Source organism: Neocloeon triangulifer, unplaced genomic scaffold (assembly GCF_031216515.1).
Source record: "Neocloeon triangulifer isolate White Clay Creek 2 clone unplaced genomic scaffold, ASM3121651v1 ptg000014l, whole genome shotgun sequence".
Taxonomy (NCBI): domain Eukaryota; kingdom Metazoa; phylum Arthropoda; class Insecta; order Ephemeroptera; family Baetidae; genus Neocloeon; species Neocloeon triangulifer.
In genome coordinates this window covers 17,320,253-17,348,240 of record NW_026775556.1, presented here as the reverse complement: position 1 = coordinate 17,348,240, position 27,988 = coordinate 17,320,253, and the positions used below count along the sequence as shown (strand labels likewise).

Genomic DNA, 27,988 nt, shown 5'->3' with positions numbered 1-27,988 from the left:
CATGCCCCGCAGGACAGGGTGGGGGGAACACAAAACATTGGCTGGTACCCAGCGCGCGGCGAACGTGGCGAACAGGACCGCGAGCATGGCTCAAAGTTCAAGCAGGTCGACTCGGGAATCGGCCGGCGCGCCTTTTTAGCGGGACTTTTGGCCGCGCCGCGTCCGCCACTTTTGCGGCTGATTTACGTCCCGCCACCCTGGCCGTTTTGGCCAAATTCGCTCGACCCCGGGAATTTCAAAGCCCGACCGTCGACCTGCCTCTCTTTTCGTATCTTCGCCGCTGTGTTTACATCTCAACGCGCGCCCCACAACCATTAAATTAATTGTTTAATCAAGCAACCGGTGCATGTTTGATTGCACCTGATCGCCAGCAAATATATGCACAGACAGATTGATTAGAAAACATTTCTTAAAAATTTGTTTGTTTTAGAAAAAAAAAACTGAATGTTGACTTTTTTTTAGTTTATCTCTAGAAAAGTAATTTATTTTATTACTTGAACTTAAATAATCATCAGATTTATCTTCAATTTCTAAAATAAAAATTTAACCGAGTTTAACAACAATTTTCTGTTGAGATTTAATTTTGTACTTCTTTATGCCTCCTCATATAACTCAGAAATGCATTTTAATGCTTGTTATGTTTCATTTTTCTAACCATTAAACAAATGTTTTAATTTTAACATAGGAATAATTTTTTTAACATGTTTTAAATTCTTTAGTTTTAATTTAAAGTGTCATTTTTTCTTTATTTGGAGTCAATAACAGATGATTATTAAGATTTTGTCTTTTTATTTAATTGATTAGAAATAATGTTTTTCTTTGCATAATTACAATAAAATCTGTTTCAATAAATTTACATTTGAATTGGTTTTATATTTTAAATTAAATATGAAAGCATTCAGTTCAGTTAAGCTAAAATTCTTTTTTGCTCTGTTGAAAGAAAAAAAAAAATCAAAATATCCTCTCATTATATAACCATTTTAAAATTTATAAAAATAACTTTCATATTGTGTAATTTTTGTCCTTTTGTTGAATGAATTTAGCAAGCAACCTGTAGGAATCTCCCCCAGCGAGTCTGTCGCGTGAGATCGCGCTTCAGCATCCTCTTCTCTCCTCTTGTGCAACCGTTGAATAATAATTGAATAATGCGCGTCGAGCAATTCTTTCCTTCTTACTTGGATGGCGATCGGCCAAACTATTTTTATAGAGCGCGCTCTTTTGCCCAATCCAAATCCACAGCCGCTCTACCCTATATAAACCAAGCGTCCGTCTCAACCAAAATCCAATGAACATTAGTAAATATTTACAATTTGATTTCTGCCTCGAAGCGAGCGAGTCGATTTCAACCTGTCAAGAAATAATTTTTTCGCACAATCGCCCCCTGAAGATCAAACAATGGTATTTTTCACTTAAATTTTCAAGTTGAGACTTTTACAGAGCTTTCAGTCGCGTCTAAATTTAGAACTGAAATAACCCCTCGGCGCGTGAGGTGCATCTGAACTTGAATTGCACACTCGGGCGATCGCGTCACTCTCGGTTGCAACGAAATGATATTCGCGAAAAATGCGCTAGAAGTAAAGTGTGTACGAGACTCAAATTCAGCCAGTCGCGCATAATTCCTGTCACCCAATGCTTGATGCTGGGACACGGCGAGTTCTGTTAATGAAACCCGAGTCAGGTTTTCATTCCAACTGCAGGCTCGCATCAACTCGCTTCCAATATTGAATTTCAAACGCGATAAAATCTGCACATTTCCCGGCGTTGATGAGGCGTATCTGAAAGTGAAATCAAGTTCATTGACGTTTATCTAACGTGTTTTAATATTTTCATAAATTTCCTGAAATTATACTGTTAAAATTAATCATTGCAACAATTAAAGTAGCATGTTTGGTAGAAATTTATTTTCACCCACCTACCTTGCTTGATCTCCTCTCCGAAAAAACAAATCTACCTAGCTCTGCATGAACTTTACAAAGATATTTTTAAATAAAAACAACAACCAATTAAACTATCAATAATGGGGGGATAGGTAGATTTTATGAATTATTTATTTACAGGATATCACAAGAAATAAAATTTTTACTAGGAAAAAGGAACGCAATAATAAATTTTATTTTTCATATTATGTTTGCTACTTTTATCGGCCTGTGAGGAAAATTGTACGAACAAGGAAACAATCGTGAATTAAAATCAGGCTTTGTCCTTGTTTTGTTTTGGTTAAAAAAAGAGTGAAAAACCTAAATGTTCACATTTTGATTTTTTGCTTAATTGAGTAGGATTTGATAGTTTGACCCAAAAATTTATTTTGAAATGATAAAAAATATTCATTCATGAAGCGATATTGAACCTTCATTTGAATTTCATGTTTAACACTAAAGGCGTATCAAAAAGAGAGCCTAATTAATTAAGGACAAAATAAAATATTTATTTAATTTTTTATTAGTATTTCATTTTTGGTAAAATATATTTTATTATTTATTTTTATTTTTTAATTTTATATATATTTTTTTTAACATGAAAAGATAATGTTTTATATTTGCGACAAAAAGACTGTTATCTGCAGCCAAAACCTAATATTGGTACCAGAATGAAAAATAAAAATAAAAAATAAATTACAAAGGGTGAAATATTATAAAGCTGTTAACAAATAAATTTTACATCTCTCCTAGGGAAAGTTGTGCTAAGAATTAGATAAATTTGTTATCTTAAAAATTAAATTTTTATATGCAATTAAAATTTTTCATTTATTATAATTTCTGTTATTTTTTATCCAAATTTCATACATCATGATTTTTTATTTTATGTTGTTAAGAATGCGGTGAAAATATTATGTAGCAGTAGATAGTTCAGATTATTTTCCCAGCCCTATATAAATTTTACTTCAAAGAAAAATGTAACTAAAAAAGAATATGGAATTAATTACAAAAATTCTGAGGTCATCAATCAAAGTTCAAAACCAGTCAAGAGGAGGTGCGAGTCAAATTTCAATCTCCTAGCTGCCTTTTCCTGCCTCGCTTTTATCGGATTCCTCCCACGCTGCGGCGCAATTCGTGTAATATTGAGCGTTTTTCGCGCTCCATGGAAGAGAGGCACAATGAAAGCAGGACGCTCTTCTCGCGAGGAAATAAAAATACGACGCAAAAGCTAATTTTAAGAGGAGAGGGAACGACGTGCTCCCCTATGTCGAAGGGATGCGGACCAAGTAACCTGTTTTGTTGCTCCACATTTTCCTACTGATGCCTTCCTTCCATGTCTTAGGATACTTTTGTCAATGGCACAAGACGACTCGATTACACTCATTGGACTTTCTTTCTTTCTTTGTCACTTTTTTTATTTTAATTTCGCTTCTAGTTCAGGGACAACTGCGCGCTCGCCGGCGAACGTGCTCCGCGCCGCAGATTACAGATTCCAAAAGCAACAATTTCGCTGTTGACAACTTTTATATTTAGGGGGAGTGTGCGCGCTTTGCGTTTAAGGCTAAGCGCAACTTAACCCAATTGGAGGCCCAACACTGATCTTTTGCAGATGCTGATGTGTGGCAATGTGCTGTGTTTATCTTTGAAAGTAGTGCTGTTGCGAAGCTGCGTGAAGAGATTTGATAAATAAGACACGATACCTAATTTATTCGATTTACGACGATCACTTTATCAATGTTATTCTATCAGAAGTAAAGTGTCCCACGCGAAGGCAGCTCATGCATTATTGATTTTTCAATGGATTGATATGAAAACTACGCAGTATTTTTCTTCCATAAAATTTCCTATTCCTACCTTGTGTTTTTAACACATACTTGTGTTCGTGATATTTAATTTTGTGGAAGTTAAAAATTAAAATCCTCCCACTTCCTCGATTGCTTGATTACGTCGGGATTTACAAAATTGACACACTCTGTATAATAACAGATAAAATTGATAACTATCGAACCAATCAATAAAATTAAATGTGCAGCAAGTAAATTTTAAAAATTACATTACCAATGATCGACGAGAGTCTGCTGATTTTTACGTGGGTTTTTGGTGCAACTTTAGCAATCTACATAAATGTCATTGGTCTGAAGGGTGGGTCGCCCCTCATTATTCCCTAACATACCTGATGTTATGGAACATCACAGGTGGCCGAAACTACGCAGTAATTTTTAGGTATAAAGGATCTTCCCCTTGTCAGCGGAGAAAAATTTATGACCAGCACAATATTTTCTGCTATTTCCGTGGGGAGCGGAATCTAATCTAGCAGAAGAATGTGTTGCTTTACAAGCGGCGTAATATACATTAGAGAAATATGCATTGTTTTATTTTGCACGGTTACTATAATTAACAATTCTGTCTATTCCTTGCATAACTTTTGCGTCATACAAATCTTCATATCTGCTCAATTCTATAGAAATTAAAATTAAATGTACAATTAAAATTTTATTTCCACTTTAGTTTATATTGATGTAAATTGAAATAAGATATCTTTAGTAGCCAATTTGCTTATTATTCTGAATTGGTGGTTTTCATTGTTGCATGAAGGATTAAAAGTACATCACCGGAGTTAATTAAAAATGTGCTTATCTTTTCTCCGTACCATTATTTTCACAATAATTTATGTATATTGTGCATCTTTGTTCAAAATTATTCAGGCCAATTTTCAAAGGTGTTTCTTCTTAATGTTGAATTAAGGAGCCAGAAAAACGCACGTTTAATTATGCTCTATTACATTTAATAATCGGTTTGCAATAATTTTTTACTATCTTCAATTTTGGTCCTTTTCAAGGCCTCTACAGCTAATTCATTACCTTAAATTACCGTCAAAATACGCTCTCAAATATTAAATATTGAACCCAAGTTATGTTTTATTTGATTCAGCGGAAAAATTAATCTACTGGATCTCAGGATACCAACTGTTTGGTATGAGTAAAAATATATATAAAAATATATATACTGTACTTAATTTGCATTTTGTGTAAATTAAAAAGTAAGTCAAGTTCGTCAAATTAAATAATAGATTATTTTATACTTTTTCTTTGTTCAATACCAAATTTACATCCTGCCTCCAGCATTGTATCAATCATTAAAGTATCACACATTGAAGTGGCAATAAAGCCAGAGTAAGGCGTTTCTTTGCCACTCTACAAAGGAGTGCCATTATTCACTCTCTCATCTTTCGATAGCAATCTCGCCGAGCTCGCACTGTTCCCTAATTTAGCGTTAAATCATTAATTCACCCGGATTGTGTGCACTGTTTTGTGAGCGCAAAAAGTGGGTCACGCACTACTATAATGCCGGGCATGTGTACACAATGGATGGTCCCGATGCGCCGACTCCTCCAAAGTGTGGAGATCAGCCCCGTGCTGCGTTTTCGAAATCCCGCAGCAGCAGCTGACAAATTTTGGAGCTTTTTGCGCAGCGCGTTTCGAAACTGCTCTCGCTCATGAATATTATCGCCTTTTGATGCACTCGCGCTCAAACGTCGGAACCCAAATGGGCCTTTGTCAGTTCAAGGTCGTGACCAAGTTTGTGGAACAATACCGGGTTTCCTCTCTTTATGGGGCTCTTTTATATTCCGACGCGGCGCCGTGATGTCACACACGTTTCTGATTGATTTAAATCGCGCACGCAAATTAACTCTGATACGTTCATTACTGAATAAAACGAAAGTTTGAATGATCGAATGACATAAAACGTCAACATCTCAAAATAAAAATAGCAATTTTTTATTTTGCCATATTCATTAATTGAATTGAATTGTGCTGAAAATGAGACATGAATATGATCAAATTTTTTAATTAATAAAAAAAGGAAGCAATTAAAAAATACATTATTTTTTCAATTTTATATGAGACCACCACTTGTTGTAAATTATGGAAAATATCTATTTACAATTATTAAGGAGAAAAAAATTATATTGCAAGGTCTGAACTTGACGTGATCAAACCTGTCCTTAACCCTTCTGAAGGTTCTGTGATATATTGTTTTGTCACAGACGCAATATTTGCAAGTTTGACGACTGAGCAAACTCTCAAGCTTAATGAACAAATAGAGATCCATGCCGAGTTGAGAGCGCGCGGCGTATGTTTATATGTTTGTTGAAACATCTGCGCCAAGCGAAATAACCTCAATTCTAATGCAAATTGGATAATCTCGCTTCATATCATTCAGTATGAATCATATCAGATTAGTTTATGGTTGGATGCGTCTCTGTCGGGTGTTAAAATATTTTGTCATTCGTCCACGTGCGAAAATTCCGTCTCTACGGCCGATGACCGAGAAATCTGCGTGCGCTTATTAACCAAACGGCTGTCGTAAATTTGACTAATTTATTCCGAAATGTGGGCGTTGCTACCTTGAAGGTCTCCGCGCCCGATCTGCATGAATTGCGCTTGTGAAAAGGTAGAAGGGGCGAATATTAATTTTTGTTCAGACCCATCACTGTCATTCAGCATAAATATTGGCGTGCCCACCCACGTGTGAAGATGTCACCAAGTTAAAGAGGACCTCGTTTGCCTTGCTAATGAATTTCTTTTCTGATCAAATAAAATTTTCAAGAAAAGAGCAAAATATAAAATATTGATACACAAAATTTAAAATGAAACTGAAATTACTGCTTTATAATTGCAACAGATTTGCAGCTAAGAATGAAAATAAAAGGGTTATTTTTAGTTCGATAGGGGCCAAAAAATCAATATATGCTGATAGTTCTGGATTTCCCTTGTGCATTTATTTGTTCATTATTAAGCATTTGTTTACACTCCCCCACAAAGGCAGGTGTTTACTCCTGCCCCCTAACCGAAAAAAGTTGACGCGCAAATTCGCTTCCTTTTTTTTGCCATCAAAAATATTTCGCCCATTCGAAATCGCCGGCCCATTAAATCAACTTCCTGCTTCTCGTTTCGGGGGAGGGCCTGAGGGGCCTCTAATGGCAAAATAATTACCAAAGGCAATCGCCCGTAAAATAGGCAACTTGGCGCAACTGGAGGTTTGGCGGGATAGTCTACGCACCATCGTTGTTTGACTGACAATGATTGATTGAAAAGATATTGAAAATAAACATGTTATCATAAAAAGAAAGTGGGAATCTAATGAAAATAACAATTAAATTAATACAAAAGCAAGGAGCATCAAATTTTTAATCTTTAGTATAATGTATTTTCTTTAATATTTATTTTAGTGCCCATATTTATTTATCTCGAATAAATACTGCCAATTAAGTTAATTAATTCAATATAGTGAAATTTTAGGTAATAGCATCATTTATCTTTTCTGGCTATTTAAATGTTGTGATAAGAAGAAAATAAAAATACAAGCCAGTTTTTTTAGCTCAGAATTTGATAATATTATTATGATTTAAGGGCAGTAAAATAATTCGCGTCAAGGTTGAATTAGAAAAATACTCCAAATTGTTCATTTCCGGTCGTTACCACAGTAATAAACGAAATTGCGCGCATATTAATGGATGCCTGTGCATTTGCATTTGATACTCATAAATTTAATTCAAGCATATTACTCTCAATTGGAAAATAAGGTCAGATCAGAAGAAAGAATATAATATTTTGTTTTTATTTAATCTGAAATTTATTTAAATACTGAAATAATACCGTTATGTGCGGTAAAATACAAGTGTTCTTTTCATGATCTTTTTTGTTTCTAAATGGAAACTGTGTGAAGTTGATTTTCATGCTTTTATCTTTAGCTTAGCGTGTGTTTCACAAGCATCAAATTAATCACAGAAATCTTTTCATTTTCATTCTACAGTTTTTCTTCTCCTAAGATTCTCATTTTTTTTCTTTCTATTATATGTATTACAAGTACATATTAATTTGTGTTGCATTTTTTTTTTTATAATTATATGGCGCGTGTGTTTGAAATTGTATGTTTCATTTTCGAGTCATGAATTTTCAGACGTTATCTTTTAACATCAGAGTTTAAGGCTAGAGGAATATAAGACTCGTTAATTAAAATTGCTTTGGAATGCCTTTCATTGTTAATAATTGAGTTTGTTTAGCATTCTAAATAAAACTTAGCAAAAAAAGAACACGGAGAGAGTGAGTCTCGCGCTTAAAATACATTCAGTTTGTATTCACACCCCAAGTACTCCAGCAGTAAAAATTAAATATCACTTCTTCGTTTTAACATACGCAGCAATATAATCTTAAAAATTGTGTAAGACATAAATGATTTTTCCTCGTTCGTCGGAACTCTCTGCAAAACCATACATACGTTTTTTCCGTAGAAGTACAATTTTTAACAATGATGGCACGATGAAAGTTTGAAAAAATAAGCAGTGTCCTTTTTTTCCATTGACACCTTTTCACGTTCGTACGTCACGCTCTGCAAGACTTTTCTCGCGTTTTTCTATCTTTTTTATTTTGTAAATCGTTAAAGGACCGACTCGATTTGTTGCACTTTCTCCTTTTGCAGTTTTTGCGCGAGGATGGCGCCCTCGCGCGCGGTCACTGTGTTGTGTTCGTTTTCCTCAGTGATGGGGTCGAGGAAGCCGCGGTTTTGCGCCAGGTCGTCCTCCTCAGGGCTCTGTTCGAAAACGGCGCCGCCGCCACGCCTGTTCAGGCAGTTCCTCAAAGGTTGGGCAGCGAAAGAAAAGCCAGCCGCCAGCAAGAAGAAAAAACCTCCCATCAGGAAGGGCACGGTGTAGTTTTTGGTTGCGTCGTAAATTGCGCCGGCAAGTGGTGAACCTGCATAAATTTAGATTAGATTAGATAAAAGTTTTATTCATTTGAGCACAAATATTTTTTTTTGTAAATATTGTTTTTCCGGTTTCAATTCTTATTATTGTTAATTTAAAATATTTATATATAATGAAAAAATGGTTTTGTAGGTCAGAATTTGGAAATTCTGAACTTAACCATTTAATAACTTTGCCTGTTGAAAAAAGTTGACTTTAAATTTCACGCTAATAAGATTATAGAGACTTCCCTACCAAGAAGCTCAGAGTTTTTAAAATATACAGATTTTTTTCCAGAATGAAATCTAGTTGCATCAGAAAAAAATTTTGAAGATTAAAAAAATTACCACATTATTATTTTAAATAAATCATAAAAAAAATTTCATGCAATTGCTTATTAAAAAGAAAATGTTAATTACTTTTCAATATTCAAGTAAAGAGAACGTTTAATAAAGACAATAATAAAGAGAACCTTCCACAAAATATCAATCTTTGAATTTGATCATATTATTTGAAAAGCATGCCAAATAAAAAATTTTTTTGAAGGTTCTTGAATATGTTTTTAGTTTAAATTATGATCTTTAAATATTCACTTATATATGTTTTTTTGTTAATAAAATACTTATTAAAAATTGAATAATACATTAAATAAAATTATATGAATAGAATATAAAATTTATCTGTTGTAAAATTGTTTCTTAAAATTTTCAAGCCATATAAAATCTTATTTAATTTTCAAGCATTCTTACCAACAATTGCTGCAGAACCTCTGAATAAGATGAGCAGGCCAAATGCGTTAGTTAATTTGTCCAAGCCAAGCAGGTCAACGAGAATAATAGAAGTGAGGGAAATGTAGCCAGCTGAAATTAATTAAATTTAAATTACTTTTCGCCAAAACAGAGGAGAAAAACTTAAAACTTACAAATGCCTATTCCAAATACTATGGCCATGCAGCAGAAAGTTGTGTAGTCGTAGCAGAAGGGAGTTGCGGCAACAGCAAGGGCGCTCAGAACCAAGCAAATGTTGTTCATCAAAAGAGTATTTACCTGAAATTACGCACGATTAAACCTCTTTTCAATTAACCTTTCTTAGAATTGGTAAAACGGACAATTAATTCTCTATTTTTAGTGGGTAAAATTTTTAACTTATTTCAAAAATAATTAAATTTATAAAAACATTTCACCTGAGGCAGATCAGCAACGAATCCACACAAAACGCGTCCTACAGTATTGACTATGCCGATAATTGACAGTAAAAACGTAGCTTTAGATTTTTCGACGCCCTGAAAATTCCAAATTATTAAAAGCAGCTCAATTTTTGACTATTTTTAGTAAAACCTCTTGAGTTGCTGCATCCACTAGGTACACAAAGGGAATATAGAGGCCGAGCATTCCGAAAATGTTAGAAATGCCGATCATCATGAAAACAGGGTCCTTCAGGAGGGACGTGTCCATCATGCTGGCCAAAACAGAGCTCACACTCGGAGGGCAGCAGCCTGAAAAATATTTAAATTCTTAATTTGATCACTTTTTTATCAATTCTGAAAATTTTACCGCCAGTCTCAGGCTCCAGGGGAATGTGGCCGTCAATCTCGGATCCAGCTTTGAGTTTCGGCAGCGAGATGACCGACTGGCGATACATGGTCAGTGACTTTTGACTCAGACGGAATTCGGGCAAGTTGGCCACGCTGCCAGAGTAGAAAATGTCTTTGCGAGAGAGAGGGCGAAGCATTATTTGCGAGGTTTTGGCCAGCGAGGTCTTCGAAAGGGCGAGTGACTCGATCTGAAACATTTTAAAAAGTTTAACAAATTGATAAAAAAAAATTATCATGAAGGGATTATTTATAAAAGAGCATTGAACTTTGCCCAAAAAACAGGCATCTCACAACTTTCCCTTTCATGAAAATATTTTTTTATTAGTTTTCTTTTTACAAATAAAACTTTGCCTTCCATAAAAAAATTTTGAAGACATAGAAATTCAGTCCCAAAACTTAAACTTTTTGGTTCAATACCTGGGACGAATTCAAAATCAAATTTATGGGGAAAAAAACTGGCTCTTTTTTATTTGAATTTAGAAGTCCTTTATAAATTTTCGTTTGCTTACAAACCACTTAAAACTTTTAAAAAGATCCTCAATAACAGAATTATTTTTAATTTGATGGCCATTAAACTTTAGTTAGAGGCTAAAATTTAGCTGTTTTGGATTTAAAAATGCAATTAAAATTAAATTGATGATTTCTCACGTCTTCGGTGTTGTTGTTTCGAGAGGCTCCCAAAAAGGACGAGGTGCTGAGGCGCAGCTGGAGGCTTTTGCGCAGGTCATGGCCCGAAGAGAGGTTGGTTTTGGATCGGTTGGGCACGCCGAGGTTCTGCTGGTTTCCGCCCTTGGTCTGCTGCTGCGTGCCCAGACTAGATTTGCGCATGCGGTCGAAGAAGGGCACGCTGCCGTTCTTGGGGATGCCGCCCGGGTTGGTGGAAAAGGCCGGCTGGGACGCGTTTCGCGGCAGACCCGTGATGCCGGGGACGTGGGACAGGAGCGAAGGCTTCGGCAGTGAAGACGGTGCCGGCGGCGACGCGGACGTGGCCATTTGGTCAACGTCCTGCCGCTCAATCTTTGGGATGTCGATTGGCTTGGACTCGGAAATTGTGGGCAGAGTGGGGTTCGGGGTCACGGGGGTTCCTAATTAAAAAAAAAATATGCAATTAGAGAATTATTGTTCAACGTAAAAGGATTTAAATTATCAAAATATAAACTATTCTTGTCATTTTTATTTAAGTGTAGTCCAGATAAATGGTATTTTAATTAATGCTTTTTCAGAATTTTATGATTTTTTTAGTTGAACTCTTTATTTTTTAAATGTTTAATGTAACGAAGAAATATTTATTTCCTTCAAGTTAAATGAATGATTGATTAATTTAAATTTAAAGGTGGAAAATTTAAAAAAATTTCCTTTAGATTGTAAACCAGACAATAATTTACAATAAATAAACCTAATTTTTTTAAAAGGCAAATCTTTTCATTTCACCTGTCCTGATTTTATTTAAATATGTAATTCTTCCAAGTTTAATTTACCTGGGATGAGTTGGTCTAGGTTGAAACTAGAATGCACTCCTGGGTCAATGTTGATAGGCATTTTAAGTCTTTTCTCCATACTGCCGTCAGGCAACTGAACCATAAAGTAACTGGACCCTGCTAAACTGTCGGAAATCGATCCTCGCTCCATGGCGAACCTGAAAATTTCAAACAAATCGAATTAAGAAGACTATAAATAGAGAGCCTTTGTTTGATGAGATGGAAATCTCGAGAACGTCGTCCTACTTCAGGTGCATTTTTTACGTGGTGAAAAAAAATTAAAATAATCAAAGTAATCACCTCTTCTCCTCCGCCATTCTTTGCAGCAGAGGTTTTCTCTTCTCGCCGTTGTCTTCCATGTCGTACACTGGCACCAGTTCTAATGGTCTCATCAGGGCTCCAAAGATCTGAGAGAACATTGCAATCATCTTAGTATTTGAGACTTCATTTTTAAATTGATGCATACAATATTTATTTTTATCGTGTGGTAAGCCATAATTTGGGAGTTTGAAAAAGAAGTAGATAAAAAACAAGTCATATCAGGCAATTAAACTCGAGTCTCGAAAGTTTTAAGCTTTCCAGAAAGTTTAAGTAATCTCTGAATTAAATTTAGGTTTCAAAAAAAGGCAGCTTAGATCAAGTAAAATTTTGGTGGTCTTTTAGATTTTTAATTTTATTATAATAATCACACAATTTTATCTATTAAGTTTCTAGCATTGTGAAAATAACGTGAAAAATATAATATTTTTGTGTATAAAAATTCAAGTGAATATTTCGATTATTCAACATTTAATATTTTAATTTAAAAAATCATAAGTATAGATTAAATAATAAAATACACAGTAAAATAATTACAAAAATATTTAAAAAACTGGCTCGAATAAATAAATTGACCAGGACCTTTAAAACGCAATTTCAATGCAAAACTTACAGCGCAGTTGAGAATGAGTCCTGCGAGAATGAGGTTGGCGCCCTGCCACCCGCCGAACGTCTTGAGCAGGTAGTCGGCCAAGGGTGCGAAGGCGAAGGTGCCAACCCCCGAGCCGCACACTGCGATTCCGGTGGCGAGCGAGCGCTTGGTTTCGAAGTAGTAGCCGACGGCGACCACGGCCGGCAGGTAGATGAGGCCAAAGCCGATGCCACCCATGACCCCGTAGGTCAGCATCAGCACGGTCACGTTCGGCGACAGCGTGGACAGCGCAAAGGCCACGCACGACAGCACCGAGCCCGCGATGCAAACCGCCCGACAGCCGAATTTGTTCGCCAGCGCCGACACAAGCGGTCCTTTTAAATGACAAAATAATTAGAAAAATTATGTTGGCTATGGATTCATATAAAAGTAAATTAAAGCGTAGCTTGTTTTATCTCAAAGTTGAATACACGATTTTTGTTTTACTAGAATATTTTGGAAATAATAAATATTACGAACTGTAATTAAGAAAGATAAGAATGTACCAGTTTTTTTAGGTCGTTTAATATTTATTAAACATATCAAAAGTGTTTTACAAATCCTATTTCAAAATATTCTACCTAAAATAAATATCAAATAAATAAATTTACTAATGAAACTGATAGTAAGAAAATTTAATGCTAGTAATGCTAAGAAAATATTTTAAAACTTTTCATTTTAATCAAGTAAACTCATACCAAACCCATTTGAAAAGAATTTTTTAGTAATTTTTATGCTCGTTGGAACAAAATCAAGATACAGAAATAGCAAGAATAATGAATGTTCTCATTCTGATTATATTATGTTTATTTTTTTATGTTAAAGTGCATTAATTATAATTGAATAACAATTGAACTCACCGACGCTGAGGTACATGCCCGAGAGGAGAGATCCGGCCCAGGCGATGGTGCCCTTGCCCTCGTTGAAGTGCGTGACGAAGTCGTCGAGGAAGACGCCGAAGGTGTAGGCGATGCCGTCCACGATCATGTTGCACATGAAACTGGCGAACACGATGACCCAGCCGTAGCCACCGTCCGGCGGCGCCGGCAGCTCGAAGTACGACTGTTCCATCGCGGCCGCGTCGCCGCCCTCCTCACTGGTCAGCCGCTGGGCAGTTTCCATGTCGCCGCCATCGCTGCACTCACTGTCCGTCTGCCAACAAATATTACCAAAGTAGATTTATATTTTGTTTGTTAAAATATAAAATTTTATATAAACTTAAACTAAATATTTTTTACATTACTAAAAAAGTAAGTTTAATAATTTGTTTTAATAATATTATGTTTAATATTTAATAATTATATTTTTTTACCAGCTTCTTTTTACTTTAATTTTTATGAATATTTAACGAAATATTTTTTAAAGATGGTATCTTTATTTTTCACAAAAAAAATTTAAATTTTACGAACCTATCAACCCTATTATTATTGAGCAATTTGTTGTCAAATAACTCCATTTTTGTCATGCAGAAGATCCGATTATTTTTTAAATATTGTATATTGACTTAATTATTTCCTAACTACCTGGCTTCTCACTGTGTGGCTTTCATTTAATAAGATTTATAAAATATGACAAGGCTAAATTTTTTGAAGCATAAATATTCACACCCAATATAAATGAGCATATAAAATTAAATTCTATTCCACTGTCCTTGTATTGCATCTTTTCATCATTTTAATTGCGCATTAGTAATTTTTTTCATATAATATATTAAATTATTTTTCATCATAAAATTGCAAGGAAAAAGTGTCACAATTTAAAAACAATGTTTTTAAAGAAATATCGTACCATACATGTAAAAGACATTGTAAGCACTGTAAGAGATTGGCCTACTTAAGGAAACAGTATCAGTTGCTTGGGAAATTGCCATAAAAAGCCATTTGGCTAGCTTTACTTGAAACTCTCCGCTTTACATATTATACGACTAGAATATTTAACACCAGAAACATATTTTTTGCATTCATTCTACTCATATTTTCATTTTTTTTTTACTTATTAATGCCGCTTCTGCTAAATTTATGCAGAATCTCAAAAAAGGAAAAAATCAATGTTGGATATCAAAAATATTAATTTTAGTTCCAAAAAGAGATTATAATTGTTTAAACGCCTGTAAATTACACCTATTTGAATAAAAGGAATCACACTTTTTACTTGATAATCAAATCTTGACTGTATTACTTTGTAAAAATGTAAAAACCAAAGTTTAGGATCAGAGTATAGGAAAGTTCTTTTGACAAAATGTAAAACAAAAGCGAGTAATTCAAATTTTTAAAATAGCGTAGTGTGAATAGGCCGTTTTGATCAACGATATCTTTCTTGTTGACAATTATTTTCCTCAAAATAACCATGATTTATTTGTTTTGTAAACAATATAATATGATTTTAACGGAATAAATAACAAAAATACAAATTTTCAATCTAAAATAACTAATCACGGATCGCGGGTTAAAAAATGCATTATATTATTCTCGAAGCTAACTGGAGGTTTGAAAACGCTCGGTGTGACTCACCATCATTTACTCGGTTTGTGTGTGGCGTTCCAGAATAGTGAAAAGAATGCAATTATCAAATTCCACACACAATCACGTATCATTTCACGAGAGAGCAAAAGACCATTTAAAAAAAGGCGCTTAAGGAGCGAATCGCCCTTGGCAAAACTCGCTGTCAGTCCGTGATGGACGCCACGGCAGACTGATGCTGTCTCCATTTGTGCCAGAGCGAGAAACAAACAACAAACCACTTTAACCAATTGAGCTGTTCACCAAACCACGCACAAAAGTGCCGAATGATGCAACTGATGAATTCTTAATTGGGCCTCACCGCACTTGACCTTTGCTGAATTAACATTTGCCTAATAATCGAAAACACGTCTCTCATGAAAATTCCCATTTTTCACAATATTTGCTTCCTCCGTTCTATAAATTTCTGTAGCGCGTTTGAGTAACAAAGGAAGTCGCTGTGGAAGGCTGAATTAGCAAAACACTCTCGCTGGTGGTTGTACTAATGGTACAGTTTTATTCTTGGTAGCGTTGAAGGAAAGTGCGCATCAGCCTAAAGTGAATCCAATTTTTCATTTTTATTTTGATTGCTGAGAAATTGTAGAAACTAAAAGCAAAAACTTTGTATCCTATCATTGGAATAGATACCAAATTTCAAAGCTAACAGGACGAATTATTGTTGTATTTTTGTTTTCTACGAAACAATTATTTGGTGTAAACAATAAAATATTGTTAAAAATTGGACAAATAGAAAAGAAAATAAAACCAATAAAATTTTGTGTTATTATAGGGTTTGAACATTCTAGTCTATTGAATTTTTTTTTAAATGTTTTAAAACAACAAATAATTATAGGAAGTATGCAATTTTTGTTAATTTTTCTTGTGAATTTCAGTTTCTTTTCTAATATTTAATCAGTGATTTAAATAAATTTCATCTAAAATTCACTTGAATAAATAATTTTAAATGAACACCTAGCAAAATTCAAAATTAAAATGGAACAACTAAAATATTAAACTGAATGAATTTTTGGGAGAGTTAAAAATTCGTTGATTTGATTCCACCATATTGGCATAATCAAAATCAAGTCTGTAAAATAATAGTGGTTTGAAGTTCTGTTTTTTTTATAATAATTGCCCAAACCAAAATGACTCCTATTGTTGTACAGACTTAATTTATCTGTGACACTAATGAGTCCTGAAACATCAAGTTTCGCTTACTTTTTTTTTAAACCAAATAAAATTCGCGATAAGAGCCGACAAATAAAAACGACAAAAGGAGACTAAAATAGTCTCTTATTTTTGCTCAACAAAACAACAGTAATTGGCTCTTCCAGTCTAGCAATTTGAACGTTACATATTATATAACTTAATTTGAAACATTATTTTTAAATACATTATTTATATCAATCTTCTGACAAAGCGTTCCAATTTTCCATCCGTTTATTTCTGCTGGCTTTACAACAACCATCTTTTCATCTCTTAAACGGTATATTTATATACAGATTTGTAAATGCATTCAGTGGATGGTTTATTTTTGGACTCTCGTGGAGTGAACGATTGGCATTCAGCTGCAGCACTCGCTTCAAATGAAATTCACGTGTCATCGCGCGGGTAGGCAGAAGCGACGCCATGGCCGACACACAGAGAGATGATATCGCCGAGACATGTGGAGCTCGTCTCGCTAATATTTAATTACAAAGGGCTTCGTGTGACCATCGAGAGGGACAAACTCAAACATTAATTTAATCTTCTTTACGCTGAAGAAATATAAAGATTGAAATATTTTCCGAAAAGAGGGCGAAACTTTCACTTGCGTTAAAAAATTGGCACGTGTACCTCGCATGCCTTGGCTTTTAACTTTTGAACATCGATATAATTCAAACGCCCAAGCTAGAAGTAGAAACCAGTTTTAAATGCACAACGCAATTTTGAGAGACGCGCGTGGCCAAAACCTCGGCATCAGGAAAATCCTTGAGCTCGCTGCATTATTCGGTGTCTATTAATTTCTTCTATCGATGTAGGCAGGGGTCGCCTTTTTATCTCCACTGCGATAAAATGGCCCAAGATTAATTCTCGTCTGTGTCAAACAAACAACTGCTTTTGCTTGTTCGGGTGGTGAGAGGCTCAATATTGACTGCGTTAATCCCGCGATAACGACCGGACACTAACTAACTCCCCTACAATAAACTGCTGTTGGTTCACAGGATCAATTTCAATATTTCAAAATACGACTGCAGTTGGAAATAGATAATTTTTAAAACCTTGAAAAAATATTTAAAATCTTATCTCACAAATTATTTATTTCTGGATTTAACTAGAATTCAATCATGAAAATGGAAATGGTTAAATAAAGGCTTGAGATAAGACCAATTTTTATTTAAACGGTTTAAATTTTATCATCAACAGACAAAAATTATTTTCAAAGCGAATAATAATCAAGATATTAAACTATAATTCAATACAATTCAATCATTTGGAATTCTGAAATTTTTCACACTTCGTCCTCAAATTTGAAAATCTTTGTAGAGCTTAATTAAATTAAGCTATGGACCAAATCAAAACTCAACTGAAAAGTTCATCAGTCCTTTTGCATTATCATGCAGGAAAAATTAAGAGAGTTGCAATTGCCGGTTGTTTCGAGTAAGAACCGCTTTTGTGTTTATGTCTGGCGGGCGATTTTGGCGAGAGATGGATTTCGCATGGTAACAGCAAGTTGGTTCCATTCAACCTCCACTCTCCGGCGGATATCGAGAGGGACTCTCAACAACCAACGCATTTCGTTCACCATTAAATACACACTCTCAGGAGAACACATGGCTGTTTGCGATTATTTGCGCCACGCAATAATCACATGATTGGACTCATTTTCATTACAAGCTTAGATTTAGCTTGTTAAAAATTTAATTAAAAAAAGTTAAAAACCAATTATAAAACTTAATAATTCTTTACATATTACAAATTAATGTAACAATATATTTATATACTTAAGTACATTTATATTTTTATATTTCTTTGTTTTAATAATATTTTAATAATATTTTCAAATATTGTAATATCAAAGATATTTTTTATAAATAAAAAATATCTTATAAAAATTTAAATTTAAATATTTGAAATAATTATTTTCCTCTACAACCAAATGTTATTACTAGTTATGAAAACTCAATGTACTTTTCTCAGACTTCTTGTTCTTAGTTGATGTGTTCAACGAATTAGTGAAAATGTTAATAATTACGATGCAACTGATGATACCAAAGTAAATTGTTATTTGAAACAAAGAAATCCATTTATTAATTATATTCCTTATAATTGAGCCATGTTATCTGATTAGTATTTTACTATTTTCAGTCGAATTAAAGTTATTTTGAAATTGAATATCTTCGAATTTCTATGTATATATAATTCCAATTATTACCATTTTAGAGAGCAATCTCCAGCCAAAAATAAAATAAACGATTCTTGTTGCACCACAGAAATGATTTAAATGAAATCTTGAAACAAAAAATGTGCCTCCACCCCTTTTGTTTAGTCTTCCTTTTGGGTCAACAGCACCTCTCAGGAAAGACGCACGTCAAAGGCAATCGCAGCTCCCAGTTCAGCCCTGCGGCGGCCGATTCGGTTCGGAGAAAATGAAATTGTTGCATGGCAGCCTGGGCTGTGCATGATGAGCCCCGGTTTCGTATTTATTTACTGCAAGTCAACTTGTTTCATTTATACGCGAGGCGCATTGAAAGGAAGAAAAAACAACGGCTTCTCAGCATCTCACTTACTTTCTCCTATGCGTTGCGCGCCATTACACCAGAGCCGATTTTTTTTCGCTTTTAATTCACTCCGGTAGTCATGTTCGAGCAACGTGCTCAATTTTTCAAATTAACAACTGGTTTGCTGCAGTTTTGAATGACAACGGCCGACGGGGGACGCTGACCAGCTGCGTAAACTTTTCAGGCCTGTGATTTTCATAATGTGACGCGATTTATATTCACGTCTGCAGGTGAATTTAAATTGCAGAGCACGAGATTGGGTCGAAGGGGACGAAGTGGTTTATTTATACCTGGGTTCGAAAGCAATCTAAAAATCTCATTATTTTTAATCTGTGGGGAAATTTCCAGGTTTGCCAATTGCAAAAAAAATTATTTGTATGATTACAAGAAAAGAATGTTATTTTTTTTACACAGATTTTACACTACTGATTATAATAATGAATTCAAATAAAAGTAGATTAACTGAAGTATAAAAAAAACTTTCAATTAACTTAGTGAAATTTCTAAGTTCAATAATTAATTTTCGTCTCACTAAAGTTGAATTTTGTTTCTTTTCTAAAATATGAAAAGGTCAAGAACAATCTTGTAATTTTGTCTAAATTTTTGGATATTTTTTGTTTATAATATATGGATATCTCAATTTGGGGAGTGATTTACTTGCAACAAACTGGTAATTAAAAAGAAGTTATTTATTATAATTTATTGTTCATTTTTGAAATAAAATAATGAACCTTTAATTTTAAAATAATAAATTGCTATTCAAATTTCATATCATCCAAAGGTTTCTGTGCAAACTTGTGAAATATTTTCAAAACAATTTCGTTGTGCAAAAACAGCACACGAGGAAAAGAGCTCGCCCGAAATGGACCCACGTGTCTCGTCAGATGAGTGGCACTTCCAAATTTGCGCGTGTGCTCTCAAGAGTACTCAGATTTCGCTTATAAAATGTCACAGGGTGGACGGAATATTATGTCACCAGCCCGAAAATAGCCAAAGAACGAACGGTGTGGTCGTTCTAGTTTGCCGGTAAACAAGGTTGTTTTCTCAAAATTTCGCTCGGCTCGGACTGGGAATCTTTCTCAAGTCGATTTTGCCTCGTTCGAAGCACAAGTGTCTGTGCCCGGCGTGTTTGCCGCCGCTGATAAAGTTGTGCAAATAGCGCAGGAAAATAATCTGGAGCGGCAGACTTGTTCTGCTTTTCGAATGTCGAGCTTTTCTCAGTGACCTTTGAAATTAACCGTGATTGCTGCCCGGCACTTGTCTCCGCACAAACAACCCTCAAAACGTTTTGTAATCAGGCTGAGAATTTTATTATTAACAATTTTTATCGTTTCAGCTGCGGCTAATGCAATTTTTCTTCCCAATTGCAGATTATCTGTTGTGTATTTATCTGTTATCTTATTTCTTTTGCAACAAGTACTCTTTCGCGTTCGCTCACTCACTCACTCGCCACTCAAATTCGTCCTATTTTCAGCGGAGAACAAGATGACGCACGCTTTTGATGTGCCACATTGATCCTCGCCTTAATTATTTTCGCACCGGCCAGCATCAGGGTTTATTATTTTCTTATTATACAATTGCATGCCCTAGAAATATAGAAAGATCGACACGGGAAACTTGACCAACGTAAAGGTTGTTCTGCTACTTTTTATGTTAAGAAAATTAAATCCTGCGCGAGCGTTTTATTTCATTACGAAACATGAACTGGCATATATCTAATACGCATTAATTATCATTAAAAGGCCATTAAAATTACATTAGAAAAAAAACACAAGCATAAAGACACAAACAACATTTCTAAAATTCTCTCTTCTCTTTAATTCCGACGGAAAAGTTTGAACAAAAAATGACAATAGTTCATTTGGTTTTGAAAAATTTGAAATTGCGTTTGCGTGGCTGTTTTGATCTATTTTAATTAATTTCTTATTAAATAATATCAAATTATTTTTATTAAATACTATTATTTTTAAAACCAAGAGGTGAATTAAATTCAAAATCTATGGGTTATTTTACGTCGTCATTATATATTTTTCACAAGAAAAATAAAATATCCTCCTTTTTTTGTATAAAACACAAACGACTCTCAGAATCTATCAAGGAAAAGCGCTGAATTATATGAAATTCACCATTGAAAATCTAATACGAAATATATATTAAGTGAAACGTCCTTTCCATCCAATATCAAGTAAATTTGTTTATGTCAACAACTTAGCAAACGATTGGCAAACCATTTTACGCGTAATTGCAAAGGGGCTTTGCTAACTTTCAGGTGGCCTTGTTCAAAATTAGTCCGTCTAATTTCGCTAATTTCCAATTGCTCACTTTTCTACGTTTTATTTCGAATAATCATGTTTTTTTTTTAAAAAGAAAATTAAACCACATTTACTTAAGTTATAAATAACACGCCGTATGTAACAGTCGTGAGTGTCTTATAAGAAAAAAAATGTGCTGGCAATTTTTATCCCCGAGGTCAAGAGGTCTGCTCGCGCCACTCGACTGCAAATCACTTTTCTTTCTTTTCAGTACGAAAGCGTGGGCGCCACATGATGTGATCTTTTTTCTTTTCTCTTCTTCTTCTTCTTCTTCGAGGGGCATTATTGCCAAAGAGGGGTGCTTTTGACGAGGAGGAAATCCGCGCCAAGAAAAATGCTTCCTGGAAGGCAATTTGCTCGCGATTCATCTTGGCGGTGACTTATGCACTTGTGTGCTTTGGGATTATTCGTGCGAATGTGTTTGGGGTCGGGGACCCGCCGCGGCCGCCTGCAGTTGTAAAACACAACGCTTTTGACACCCACAGCGCTAAATGTGCGTTTTCTCGCGAAAAACGGCGCATGTGGTGCTGGTGGCAGTCGAGGAGGAAACTAAATAAATAGACATTCTAGAATTGGGCTTCCCTGCGACTTGCGGTGTAATTTGATTACAAAGTTAAAAGCGAGATGAATTCGAACAGCTGCAATCCAAAATAAAAATGTCGATTTTCTAACTTTCGGTATTTTGAATTAATTAAATTCAACGTGTATTTCGCTTCTATGGTTTTTCTTTATTGAATAAATAAGTGTAAATCAAGGACTTTATGTATACTTGAGAATAATAAGGGATTTTGTTTTGCGAATCTAAGGCGTAAATTTTTTGTTGCGAAAAAGGTGAACATTTCTTATGCAAATATTTTACGTTTCAGTTAGTTTTTAAGTTGAAATAGGTTTTTAAAAGGTGATATTTCATATTTTTTGAAGTAGAGTTTTTTTGCTTGACAATGAGAGTTAATTTTATGAGAAAAATATCATAGGTCATTTTGTATTAATTATAAATGAAAATTTGCTATATTTCTTTAATTTGATGCATTTTTTTTTTGTCAAAATGAATGATTTTAAACGATAAATTTTTAATGAACCAAAATGGATATTTCAATTGCAAAACTGCTATCCAGTTCTTTAACTACAAATTTAGGTGACAAATGCATCAATTTTTCCTGATTTTTTTTTTCAGCTTCTAATTTTCTCCGATATGAGCAAAGAAGTTATTTGGGAATATTCATCAAAAAAATAGTGCGGGCAACAAAGTATTATTTTTAAAAAAGCTTTTGAAATTGTGGATTTTTTTATCCATTCAAGATCTCCATATTTCTTAACTGCATCTTTTTGTGGAAATGCTAACGATGATGAGCACCAGAGTTGTTAACACGTGATTTTTTGTGAGCAACGCCAAGAGAGACGAAATGCATTGGCTGCTGCGATTGCTAAACCGGCCGCAGCTCTCATAAACAAAACGCGGATGGATCTCCCAGCGCATCACCACGGTGCAGTTGCAAAAGCTAAAGCAAGGGTTTCCAATCGAACTCACCCTGCGGTTGTTTCGCAAGACAGGCGCCGTCTTGGAGTTCTTCATTTTCCGGAGGTTGGACACACGTTTCTGAGATCACACGAAAGCAAGAAAAGAAAGAAAGAAATCTCGGACGGAGCACCAACGGGATCAGCAGGCGCGCCGGGACATTTCGGACGAGTTCATCGGAGCGGTGGCCACATTGGACGCGGAGAAGTGCTGCTGGCTTCCTCGAGCGTGCGAGTGCGAGTGCGAGGAGGAAAACAGGCTGTGCTCTCGACCAGCTGGTGCTCCACACTTAAACTCGCACAACGCCCGTAGTCGTCGTCGAAAGTGGGCCCCGTTTCACCGGCCGACTCGCGTAGTACTGCGCCAGTGACATCATCGGACTCGTTGCCAGTCCCCACTTTGGATTTCACGCGCGGCTTGTGCATATTCAATTAGCGCCTCCTCGGCGGCCGCTTCGCCAAATAGTCGCCGCTCGCTTTTTAAAAAGCGCAAAAAACGCCAACCAAAGTGTCAATCCAAAGTCAAAAGGGCGCTCTCTTGTTACACGCCCGAGCAACAGGCGGATTTTTTATCGAGGGACCTTGGCGAAAATCGAAGGAAGCCCTGAGAAAAAGTACTTGGTTTGTGATTTTGTCAAGATTCGTGGCGCGCCGAGATTAGATTCAGATCTCTCGATTTTATCAGCTACCTTGAAAATAAAATATAAAACTTATCATTTTTCATGGAAAATAGCAAAGTTGGTCTAAATTTTTAAGCTGTTCTGGAATTAAACTTTAACAACACAAACACCCAAAAATTCCACACAAACAAGAAACACGCACACTAAACACAGATTTTATCAGATTTAACCATTTAAATTGTTTGTTTAATGGTGTTTTCGTATATATTTTATCAGAGCTGTTTAATTCGTTGTACTATAAAAGCATAGAGTTTTTGAAAAAAATTAATTTAAAAATTTTTAAATTATGAATCTGAAATTATTACATACCGAAATTCATAATTTTAAGTGTTTCAGTTATTTAAGACTCTCTGCGATGAATGTAATTTTTTATCTACTCGTAAAAGAAAATTTAGCACAATTAAAAATTTCTAACAGACAGGAATTATCATCACTTTCCTGCCAGGATTCTCTTTTTCTTAGGGTGATTTATACAATTCCTCTCTAACAACCAGACTCGATGTATGTATTGTGTAAATTTAGGCAACCTGCGCGTCAAATTTGTTATGAAAATAAAATCGATCAATACAACTCCACACAAAATAAGCGCTTTATCGTTTGTACGGATTTTTTCGCTTGTTTTCGTTGGCGTTGCTTGAAATTGAAAAACTTATTTTATTTCAAATCGATGGATACAAATCAATGCTTATTAAATTTTCATTTCAATAATAGGCTTCATGAATTTCCTTTGCTACACATGAAATTATAAATTCAAAAGAGAACGTTTTTACAAAACCTTTCGTCGTTTGGCAAAACTCTATGCATTTTATAGGAATTAAGAATTAAAAAGAAACTGATGTTTTTTTTTTATAATTTTGGATTATATGTGAAAATTAATACTTTTTCAAGGGAAATAAATAAAAATTGTCACCTTCATTCAACATGTAACAGTCATAAATAGAAATGCAATGTTACAAAATGTTGTAATTGACCTACTACAGAGTCTGTAACAATTTTTATAATATTATACAAATTAATTCAAACAAATCAAATCGAGCAGTTAAAGTTATGCAATCTGACCTACACTCGTGTCAAGCAGGTTGCATCATCACTGGAATTTCGGATACACTTTTCAACTGCTAGAAAATTTTAATTTATCTGCTGCATGAAATTTTTTCCAATTTCCGACAATTCAATTCTAGGGAGAAGCAAAGGAAAGTTGTTTTTGTTGTGCAAAATTGCAAATCCTCGCTAATTCGCTCGCTGCAAATGCGAAATCACGAAGCAGAAACATTGTCAATTATTATTCACATACATGCATATGATCGCTGCGGAAAACATAAATAAATATTTGTGTCAGTGCATGTGGCTTTCTTTTATTGACGTGCGCTCAAAGGAAATGGTAATTTGCTCTCGCGGGCGCATTTTTTCTGCTCTCTGTGCCGTGACTTCGTAAACAAGAGAGCTGCTGCTGCACATGTACGCATACTCAACGTTCTAAGCATTAGCTCTGGTGTGCATGTAGTCAATGAAACTTCCGCCAATGGCCTTTATCATATTTTCCTAACAACAGCGGTACAGCAAGTGGCGCAACGCTGCAGCAGTGAAAAATTATTTCATTGGGAAATGCGAGGCTGTTGCAAACGTGTATACTTGAACTTTTTTACAAGTCATTAATCATGCATGCTTTTAATATGATAAATGTCATTTTTTGTTCTAGGGAGTGCCAAAATCATTTTGAAATCTTGCTTGTAGCGGTAACACGGTTTTAAGGAAAAAAAATAGGATTTGAAGCAAGGTAAATGAACAGAATTGACGATAAAATTGTCATTAAATAAGCAACCACGTTTCAAAAAGTAGAAATCACTTATGTTCCCTATCGTATATTCTAGAAGAAAATTTAAGCTGTTCCCTTTATTGAAATTATCATTTGAATAGCAAATATTCCGCAGTAAGGAATATATTAAAAAAAAAAACACTTTGAAGATGGCTATTCTTAATTTATCCAAAAGGAGACTTTTCAAACTCAAACGCAGAAAAAAATTTAAAAAAAAATCAGCGTTCGAGAGAAATAAAATTGCAACAAGCTAAACACATTCATACCGTTTTTATTCTATTTGGCTGTTTATCTCTCTTGTGGGTTGAAAGATTTTTTTTATTTTCCTCCTATTTCAAGCAGTCGGAAAGCAACAATTTTATCTCGACTCCGTTCTTTGCTAGCTGACATGGCGCTCTCAGTGCCTTGAAAAAAAGCTGCAGGGCTGATTGTATGCACAGCAATACACAATACCCCAGTTTTGTATTTTATATGTACGCGGTTACAATAATGTGAAGCGCTGGTCGTCTTATTACATAAATGCTTAATCTTGTTATACCGAAAGATCCACTCTGGCATCTCGCTCTGGGCAATTTTACATAACGGCAACTTTTTATTTAGCTGCTTGGGTTATGCAAATTATAATGGTAATAATAATAATAATGGGAAAACACGCAAATCGAGGGCAAGTTTAATGGAGTTTTTGTTTGTGACTCACCCGACGGCGCCTGAACCTCTGGATGGACATCTTGAGGCCCTCATCCTCGTCTCCGGGCTCGTCTTCGGCCTGCGAGTTGTTTTCGCCGTTCTCGTCAGCTGTCGACGAGTTCTCCGTCGGGCCGCCTTGCTTTTCGGCAGCTCTGCTGTTTGCTGCTCCCATTTTGTGCCCCTGGTTGACCGAAATGCTCGGAATTATTATTCATTGGAGAGGAAGACCCGAGAAAAAAGTAGCGAAGCGGGCGCATTGGGTCAAGATTATTTTGCAAGTATAAAAACACGGGAGAAACATGAAATATTCAGAGGAAGACAGATTTATAAGAAATAAATATAGATTGTGCACCAAAAATTAAAAATATATCAGGGTATTTTGTATTGACGCACGCCAAGACAAGATTCAGATTGAACTAACTCACAACAGTGAACTTAATTTATTTTGATTGTTGTGTGAGCTGTATCAGATTTTATTGGGAACAAACAGAAACAATGGAAATTGAAGAAATTTTTACCGATTATGTGATGTACAACATTCTTGAAAAATTATTTATTAGAAAAAATTTAACCTTCATAAAAAATGATTAATTTTTAACTAATAATTAAAAAAAAAATCTTAAATTTTTCTAAATAAATGAATAAATTGAATGATTTGCTTGAAATTCTGGACTCATATGACAAGAAACTAAATTTTTTTTAATTTTGATGGTTGGAATTTTTAAATAAGCTAGCATACATGTTAAACAGAATATTTTGGAAATATTAGTTATTATTAAATTAACAATATGTTTTAGCATAATTAGGATTTTTGTTGGATTTAAATTAAAAAATGTAATTTAAAATCCTGAGCTGTTTTCAGGACAGTAGTGCGATTAAACTATAGTCACTCTAATTGATATTTTCCCTACTTATTTTAATTCCAAATGAAATTTAGTTATCTTTTTGAACGGCAAAGGAAAGGAAAATATTAACACGTCTCGATGGCCACTAGACGAGTGCAAAAGTCGCCGGGCAAGGCGATAATTAGCACTTTTGTTTTGCACTCTTGCAGCACCACCCCGTAAATTGCGCGAGCCATTTGAGTGTGGCCGTAACGACAGCTGCAAATCCCCCTCGGCAACACTCCTTTTGGCAACTTGGCTCGCTCGCCAGTCCACCACTTCTATGCACGAAAAATAATTCTATTAAAATTAATTTCCCAATATTATTTTTCCGTATAGAAATAAAAGGTCAACGGTCGGGCACAAGCCGTCGCAGGAAATCGATACTTCCGGGAATTTGTAATAATTGGGACGCGGTGCCTTTTGAGCTAATCCGGCGCTAAATCGCGTTTCGCCACCCCTATTAAAATGATAATGAAGCGCCCGGTGGCCGAGTGCATTAGCGAAAAGGGCCGAAAATGACGCGAAACTCACCTCGATTCACCTAACGACCGTCATAATGGAGCTCGAGCACGCAGCGTGTCTCTCCGAAAGGGTTGAACTGAAGACGAAAACGAACTAATAGAGCAGGGAGGATGATTCGCTTAGCGAGCCTCCATGGAAAATGTCCGGGAAGTCCCGCGACGGACAGCGTCCCAGCTCTCGCGCTGCATGACTCTGACGGCGGTTCGGAAAAATTCGATAAATTCCATACGGCGGCAGCAATTGGGCATGCGTGTGCCCATTCGCGAGGCCTCTCCCCGACCAGAGACTTCCTTCCTCGCTCTCTTTCTTTTTCTTATCATCAACTCGAGAGTTGTGTGTTTTATTTTTCTCGGATCACGCGGCACCCAGGAAAACGAAAGCCGAGAAGCATCTCTTCTGTGTTTTTCTTTTTATTCTATCGTTTGATGATTCACAGAAGAGTTTTGATATTCTGCTTTTGGTTGGCACGTCGGGTCGTCCGTGCTTTGGAAAATCGATACGTATGGGGACGGAGAACGTGCAATAATAAGGTGCACATGGTTACGAGTAGGCGCTACATTGGCATAGGCGCTGCTGGATCTGGTGCCACTGCAAATCGCGCGCTCTGCCGTCTTCACCGGGAACTTTT

General features: G+C 35.3%; 1 protein-coding gene across 2 annotated transcripts; it reads right to left on the bottom strand.

Moving 5' to 3' along the window:
* Positions 1 to 7,786: 7,786 nt before the first annotated feature.
* Positions 7,787 to 27,627, bottom strand: LOC132200630 (monocarboxylate transporter 2). 2 transcript variants are annotated; one of them, XM_059626248.1, is made up of 13 exons: positions 27,370 to 27,627; positions 25,962 to 26,132; positions 13,543 to 13,834; positions 12,665 to 13,017; positions 12,034 to 12,140; positions 11,734 to 11,891; positions 10,904 to 11,340; positions 10,215 to 10,443; positions 9,999 to 10,156; positions 9,845 to 9,943; positions 9,584 to 9,707; positions 9,411 to 9,521; positions 7,787 to 8,671 (listed from the first exon to the last, which is right to left on the bottom strand). In XM_059626248.1, the coding sequence occupies exons 2-13, from the start codon at positions 26,121 to 26,123 to the stop codon at positions 8,358 to 8,360; spliced, it is 2,544 nt and encodes an 847-aa protein (XP_059482231.1). In that variant the 5' UTR covers positions 26,124 to 26,132; positions 27,370 to 27,627; the 3' UTR covers positions 7,787 to 8,357. The 2 variants fall into 2 exon arrangements, with proteins under 2 accessions (XP_059482231.1, XP_059482232.1); XM_059626249.1 differs by lacking the exons at positions 25,962 to 26,132; positions 27,370 to 27,627 and adding an exon at positions 22,782 to 23,114.
* Between the last annotated feature and the right edge of the window lie 361 nt (positions 27,628 to 27,988).